The following is a 7,898-nucleotide window of genomic DNA, read 5'->3' as shown; positions in this document are numbered from 1 at the left end:
TGCCATGAAGCCTCGTGCAGAGAACATATGGTAACTTCTGTCCTGCATGCTATTGCTTTGCTTATACTGAAGTATATTTTGTTACATGATGGGAGGTGGAGGGAGAAGGTTGAATCAATAATGATAAAAATGTGCTCTCGTCTCTGAAACTGACTTTATTTGGGTATTATGTATAAACTGTTTGCATGGATGCCCTAGCCAGTACTGGTTTCATGAACTCAACATACCTGAATTGTCCTTCTCTAACACAACGTGCCTGGAAATTTTCCTTTGAAAGGTGGCCAGGCCTGAGGACCAGTATACTACTACCAGAGTGCACAGTTGTGCCCTGTTGGGCAGAATCCAGTCCTTCAGTGGGAAGCAGCAGGTAAGAAATACCTCTTTTTATTTCCTTTTATCTTTGTGCAGTTAATACAGTTCCTGGACATTCTGTGGTTACTGTGTAAAGGCAGACACATGACTTTATAGCCAGCCTTAGAAACAATTGCATAGCACTGGAGGGACAGTAGGGACAAGAGTTCATCGCAGGCTAATTAAGAGCATGCAGCCTTCCTTGAATCTGTCTTTCCTACTGCAGACTATTCCTCATTATCTTTTGAGAGATAAATTGAACTGTATTAATTCCCTTATAGATGTTCAGGTCGCAGGAGCTTTGTAACCAGCCTCAGTAAGATGCTTCAGTCAGTGCCTTGTTTCAAAACAAAACAAAAACCCCTTTGCTTGGACTAGGCACCAAGTCACAGAAACCAAATTAAAGCAGTGATTAGCTGCTTGGCTCATGTGCCACAAATTCCTACTTGGAGCAGTAGGACCCCTACAACATATATCACAAGCTAGCCTTTATATTTTTTTCCTTAATCCAGTGCAAATGTCCACTTTGGACAGCACCTTTTCCTGTGTAAGTACAGTTCCATAGGCAGGTATCTGAACTAGAGCAAAATACCACACGGCACAGGTTCTTTCTTGTGTAGAAAATACCATTTATTGTGAATATGAAAATAGCAATCTTGATTAAGAGCAGAGATGCAACAGTAGGTGGTACAAGACACTTGGTCTGATCATCTACTGCTCAGCAGTAATTTACAGGAAGTTGGGTTTTTCCCATTGTAGATTAACAGATTAGGTATCTGCTAGGTTTTTATTTCTTCCTTCCAAACAAACCAATGCCATATGTAACAGGTACCATAAAATGTTATATTTGCAAATGAAAACATTCATATAAATAGGCTTTTTAGTATCAAGTGAAGATTGTATTAAAAAAAAGTTACATTAATACCGATAAAAATAAAAATTAGCTTTGATAGCATATAAAAACGTTTCAAAACAAGCATATATAAATAACTTAATTTGTAAACATAGAAAAAACAATCTTATGTATATATAAAAATAAACATCTGATGCACTGTACAATAAGACATTATCCTTCATAGGCACTGGTATCGTTGACCAACAGGAGTCCCCCTTGATGTTTTTCCTACAAAACTGCTTTAACACTAGTGCCATGTCCAAAATAAAAGAAAAGAAGCGAAGCACTGAGCAAATCTCCTGTAGAGCGTATGAGGACCTCCCTCACCTCTGCCTGAAATCTGTTGGAAGCAGCACAGGGGACGGAGCCAATACCCTGTGCTGCAGTTTCCACTCACTTTTTCTAGGGCTTTTATATATTGCCTTATACAACCTTCTTTTTTTTATTTTTTTATTTTTTTTTTATTTTTTGCTTCCCACAAAAAGGTATGACAGGTTGCAAATGTGGAAAGCTGTCTTTTTGTGCAGCTGCTGGGGCCATGGAAGATGCGTAACGCTGGAAGCAAACCATGCCATGACTCAATTTGGCAGGCTTTTAAGAAAAGGCTGAGCCTCTTCAAAAGGGCATGGTAATACAGTGGTGGTAACTTTTAACCAGGACCACCTAAAGATGAAAGCAAAGCAAATTTATAAAGTGAAACCTATTTTCCTACCTGGTATAGTCTGGGGAAGGGTGGGGGAAAGAGCCTTGCTGGTATGCCTCAAAACTGCTATTTTCTTAAATATCAATTTAAAACAGCTACCGTCTTCTGTTTTAAAACTTAATCTATTCATGACAGGAAGTAACATAGAAGCTGAGAGCCAAAATTACGCCTGTGCAAAGTTATAGTTAAAAGTAGATCTCGGCTTGTGACACAAAGGTGAGAAGTGCAACTAGCTTCATTGTGTGCTGGGGAAATATGTCTCTTACTGCAAGTGTGTTAAAGTAGCAGAGGCCGAATGGTAAGGTGGATGCTTGAATACACATTTCTCACTTGACAAATCTCAAGTGCAACAGCTTCTTGAACTATGTGGGCTTTTCTTGAGCTAAAGAAAGAATATTATAGCAGCTTTTATTGCTTAGATATCTAAATGATTCTTTACTGTTGTGCTGAAGAACTAAATGAAGTTATTTAGATATTTGATTGTGGTTTTGTTTCATTTTAGGAATGTGTGACCAAGCATGTAAAGCCTAACAACAGGATTGTTGGACAAAGCTCAACAGAAATGAGGTAATTGAATGGGGAGACTCTATTCGCTGCTGTGAAGACAGCTGTTCATGTTGTGAACAGAAGCGTGATGGTAAGAACATGGTCTGCGCTAGATTTTCAATTCTTAATGCTTCTGGGTGTGCTTAAGTATAGAAAGGCAGGTGGAAAAAGCCATTATGGAAAAGTGCTGGAGCTACTCTCATTTGCGGGATTGAAATTCTAGCAACAAGCTGATTACTCAGTACTATTCCCTATTAATGACAAGGTCTTATTGTTCACAACTGTCAGTTTGGTTTCTCTACTTCAAAGCACCTAAATCTGCAGTGCAGTAGAACTGTGTCCTGAGGTGTGGTGGTTTGCAATATTGCTGCATAGTGTAGTGGCAATCTGAAACACCTTACGCTGCCTACTGGAAGTAGTCAGCCAACTAGATGAGAAAAATCTAGCCAGGGTGTAGGGTGGCTAGTGGATATCGTGCTGATTTTGACCTCCCTTCAAGGGGAAGTAAATCATTTAGCCTGGCAAGTGGACTGTATCATTACTGTTTGAGGAATTCCGCATTTGATACTTATCTCAGTATCAGTAAGTGGCCTTGCACTTCTGCTTAAGAACTTGTAAAAGCTCTCAAGCCATGTGTGTACTGTTTGCAGTTTTTACTGCGTTTAATTGTTTCCATTGCTTTTTTCTCACCACTGCTTAAACTTCCTTGAAGAGAGAATGTTGATCTTTATAACAACTCTTCAAAAACTAAAACAAAGTAATACACTTCTGTATGTAAGGTCCTGGATATTGTAAACAGAATTCTCTTTCTCTGCTGTAGGTAGAGGCAGCACGCCTTCCTAACTGCTCCAAAGGGATTTCTTCCACATCTGTCTCCAGAAAGACAGGTTCCCCATTTAAAAACTTGCTGGATTTCTTCTAAGCAGCATTTGCTAAAATGATCCTTTTTTTTCCAAACTGTACCTTTGTATAGTCCAAAGTTACCAACGAGACTCCTCAAGTAAGGTTTGACTGTGCCTGTCTTATGAGCCAGTATTTTACATTACCCTTATGGATGCTTGCGTCTCTTGATGATCTTTCACATTCTCTTAAATATTCTGGTTTCTTCTAAACGCTAACTAGCAAGAAAGTGGGCTAGTCGAGCAATGACCAGAGGCTGGCGCTTTGCAATGGAACTCAGGAGCCTTGCTGGGATAGCTGGAGCACCAAGATCCACCTGTAGAAAGTGGAAGAAAGGTATGTGGTTGGGGGTGTGTTGTACCCATTTTTGTACAAAACATTTATCCTACCTGGAATAGCTCTGATGCTGCAATTTGCATGGTGGTTTATATCTCTTCTTCCCAATACTCTATGGACATTCAAAGCTTGGCGTATTCGATATTGCTTTCCCACCCACACTGGTTTTGAGTTTGAGCTTAGATTAAGTATTGCTAGTTTGAAACAGTGGTGCTGAAAATTCTTATGCATGTATTAATTAAAGAGCAATATAAAATGTATATTGTAAAATGCGTATACATTACGTATATGCATTTCAAAAGCATACACTGATTATTTAAAGCTGATATTTTAAAAATGGTGTCCTAAAATCCTATAAATGGAATCAATTCTTTGAAGTTATCTCTAAGTTGAGCCCTTTAAAGTTAAGAAGAGCATGGTGTTCTCTTCTGGATGTTTCTAGGTGATTGGAACTGCTGTCTCCAATGCAGCCTACTTCTCAGATGACTAATTCTAATTCTTAACTGGAATCCTTGTCTTGACGTCTCTTTTATATCTGTTAGGTGCATGGATTTAATGACTTTTGTTGAAGAAAGTTAACAATAAGCATTGTCATGCATTTTGAAAACAACATAACCAAGGTGGACTCCTATGTTTATAACAAGATGAAAATGCAAACAGGACTCTCCAGTCTCTATCACTGGATGAATAAGTTACTGGCTCACCATATAAGAATGTAACATAATAAACTGTAAATAAGCATTTATAGAAGAGCCTTGGTGTCCAAGGATGCAGGTTGAGTTGCTGAAAAACATGGGATGAAGTGCTTAAAAGCACTGTCCTAAAACTGCTATCTAACATGATGTACAGTAATTCAGGGCATGAGGTGGAGGTGAATTCTATGGTCACTTAATACAATTCTTATGCTATGCTATGTGTGTGTGTGTATATATATATATACACAGACAACATAATAGAAATATATTAGTATATATATTATATATATAGTATAATAATATATATAATGTGTGTGCATATATACACATACACACATAATATAATAGAAATAAATATATATATTATAATATATAATTAAAATATAAAATAAATACAATATACAATAATGTAATATATAATTACATATATTAATATATATAAATATACAACTATATATAATACATTATATAATTAAATGAATATATTGACTATAATATTCAATAAATAAATATAATATATAATAATTTATAATTATGATATATAATATATACATTTCTATTGTGTGTATGTGTATATATAAATGTTATATATATATAATATATACTAATGTATTTCTATTATATTGTGTGTATGTGTATACACACACACACACACATATATGTAACTATGCTATATATATATTTTATAATGTAATATATACTAATGTATTTTATATATATATATTATAGTGTGTGTGTGCGTATATATATATATAAATAAATATCTTTGGATGTAAAAAGCTGTTACATTTCAGAGGTAGGAAGTAACCAGAGTTGGACATACTGCAAAATCCTACCTGTGCCATGTAAATAACTCTGGTGATCTCTCTTCCATTCACTACATCAGGTTCCAGTATCCAGGCGCTTGGCAGAATTTCTCCTCTCACCACGTCTTTACAAGGGTGAGGCATTGAAGCATCGTAGACAGACTGAATAGCCAAGACAGACAAGTTCTCCTGCATGTGAGAAAGTGTAAAGAAGACACTGAGTTTTTTTTATATGGAGAGTAATGTTTTGTTTACTGTGACACGTATTTCTCATATTACTTATTAAATAAGCTCTTGTTTCCATAGAATCCTGTTTGTTTGTGATCAGAATAAGCTGTAACAATTATGTTACTGCCTAATAGGGCTTGGTTCATGATTGTCACTTGCAAGTGGATTTTATACATAATTCACTTGTGTCATATCAGTATAGCTTTTCTTCCTCCACTGCCATTTCTGGAATTATCAGCACTAACTTCTCTTCCTTCTCTCCTTGAACCATGAGTTTAGAAGAGTTACTCAGAGAAAACAGGCATTTTACCTCTTTGGCTTCTACAGTGATGCAGCAGAAGTCCCGGGGTTGCTTTAGGTAACACAGGGAGGTATCAGTCACTAAATACACTATGGAAAAAGCATCCAAGAAAGAAAGAAAGGAAGGATTAGGCTTGGACAAGTTTAACTTGTCACAACTTCCCTCAACTGTACAAATGCATTTTAACTCTTTGTTGCAGCTGTTCTAGTTAATATGCTATAAACAGTATGTGTCATTAAGATACTACTTTTTCAAGTCACTTAAGATTTATTCTACTGATCTTCTGGCTTTTAACCACTGCTTCTATCTGTACTGCTGCAGCATCCGTTTAATACAAGCTGTACTTTGAACAAGTCTTGCAAAAGAGAAGTTCCCTTATCAAATAATGAAATCATTTATTCAAACTGGAAAAATTGAAATAAAATGCCTCTAACTTTCTTCCTGGTTGACAGTCTGAGCTGAGACAGTACCTAATGATAGTACTGGTCAGTTGGTTGTGTTGGTACTCACCCAGCTGGATGTGGCTGGTTACCTTCTTGTGTATTCGAGCTGTGTTGATGGTTCTGTCATACAGATGCCTTTTCCCAGGATCTCTCACTAGTCCCCACACAGATGGGAGAGGTCTTTCTATCACTCCTGCTCCCAAGAATCCATGCTTTGTTGCTGAAGGGAAAACTTTGTAGTAAACCAGCACCTCTTTTTCTGTACACTGGTATCTGTCAAACACAAATGAAAAGTCTTGGCACAAAAAAGGGTAAATTGCATTAAAAATCTCCCATTATAAAGACCTGCCATAAACTTACTTCCAACCACCTGCTGCTTGGCACATGTAGAGATTCCTCAGGTTATGAGAGCATGCTGCCATTACCTTAGAAAACAATGACAAATGTAGAGGTAAGAGAAAGTCACATAAATTATATATTGTCTTCAGCTCTTGCATGCTGTTACAGTGTCTTCTACTCACTTGGCTTTACAATACATACTTAGTGTTATAGTGCTGGTAATCTTTTGGGAGTACTAAGAGCCAGCCTGACTTGCATCTCATGCTCTCTGCTGAAGAAGGATTTATATGTGCCTAATATACAATATAATATACAATATCCTAGGCTATTGTGAGAAAACAGGGAGTGGGGAAGCACATATCTCCTAATCAAGTGATTCTATCTGACCTGAAACATGAAGTTTGTATGCTTTCCTTCTGGCTACACAGTCATACATGGTTACACAAATATAGAAAACCTGCACTGCACAAATCCTTGGGAACTAGAAGAGTTCAGTTCAGCAGTTTCACCAGATTCACTGATGCATTTCAGCTAACATGCAACAGTCTCCTGAACCGCTCTTCCACTGTTGCAGCCTGCCTCACCTTCTTCCACATTTAAAACTGATCAGTGTCCTCCTCTGTACCTAACAAGTAGCTGCTGGGAGTGTAAAATAAGTCTTGTCCAACACACTTTCAGTACAACTTCCAGTAGGACGTACAAGAAAAAGCAAAAAGTGCTTATTTACTCACCTCAGTGGTAGCATTGGCTAAGATATGTTTGGCTAAATCTTCGTATCCTTTTGTTGAAGAGGAGCTGACTGAAATAGTTAATCCATGGGTGAACCTACAGCTGATGCTACTGGAAGGAAGGGGTGGGTGAATTCTGCTGGCTTCTGCAGGAGACAAAAAAAAGTTGTAAGTGGAAAATATAAGGAGGAAAACAATCACTGAATTGCTGCAGAAGGTGTAATATTAAGCAGTTTACAGGGATTTAAACCCTCTATTACAGCAACTGATCCACACAATCCTGATGAACGACTGATAATATTATTTGTCTAGACAATCTATGTGTTGATAATTACACTGCAGTTATATTTTACATCACTCAACTTTAAAGGTTATTAACCACATACACGCTAACAATCTGAAGAAGAATAGACAACGTGAATTTTGGGGACAAAAATAACAACTTGCATGTATGGTCCTATATTCTTTGCAGCCTTAGCCCCATGCTTTTTGGGTTTGCTCAAGAAATTCTCCTCCCAGCCTCTATACAATTATGTTACAACAACAAAAGAACTAAATCTCCATTTACTTTTCCAAACTCTAGCTACTGGTGGACAGTATTTTTTTGAATTCATGTAATAAAAAGAC

At 37.1% G+C, this 7,898-nt stretch overlaps 1 protein-coding gene across 3 annotated transcripts in view; it reads right to left on the bottom strand.

The window, feature by feature from the left end:
* Nucleotides 1–963: 963 nt before the first annotated feature.
* STARD9 (StAR related lipid transfer domain containing 9) overlaps nucleotides 964–7,898 on the bottom strand; it is a 106,938-nt gene continuing 100,003 nt past the window's right edge. For all 3 annotated transcript variants that reach the window (XM_032187767.1, XM_032187768.1, XM_032187769.1), the window contains 6 exons: nucleotides 7,275–7,417; nucleotides 6,565–6,629; nucleotides 6,272–6,477; nucleotides 5,771–5,850; nucleotides 5,263–5,421; nucleotides 964–3,711 (listed from right to left, as the gene is read on the bottom strand). In XM_032187767.1, coding sequence (XP_032043658.1) covers nucleotides 3,610–3,711; nucleotides 5,263–5,421; nucleotides 5,771–5,850; nucleotides 6,272–6,477; nucleotides 6,565–6,629; nucleotides 7,275–7,417 — 755 coding nt within the window. In that variant the 3' untranslated portion in view covers nucleotides 964–3,609. The remainder of the gene's footprint in view (nucleotides 3,712–5,262; nucleotides 5,422–5,770; nucleotides 5,851–6,271; nucleotides 6,478–6,564; nucleotides 6,630–7,274; nucleotides 7,418–7,898) is intronic.

Source organism: Aythya fuligula, chromosome 5 (assembly GCF_009819795.1).
Source record: "Aythya fuligula isolate bAytFul2 chromosome 5, bAytFul2.pri, whole genome shotgun sequence".
NCBI lineage: Eukaryota > Metazoa > Chordata > Aves > Anseriformes > Anatidae > Aythya > Aythya fuligula.
This window is presented reverse-complemented; position numbering and strand designations above follow the sequence as displayed.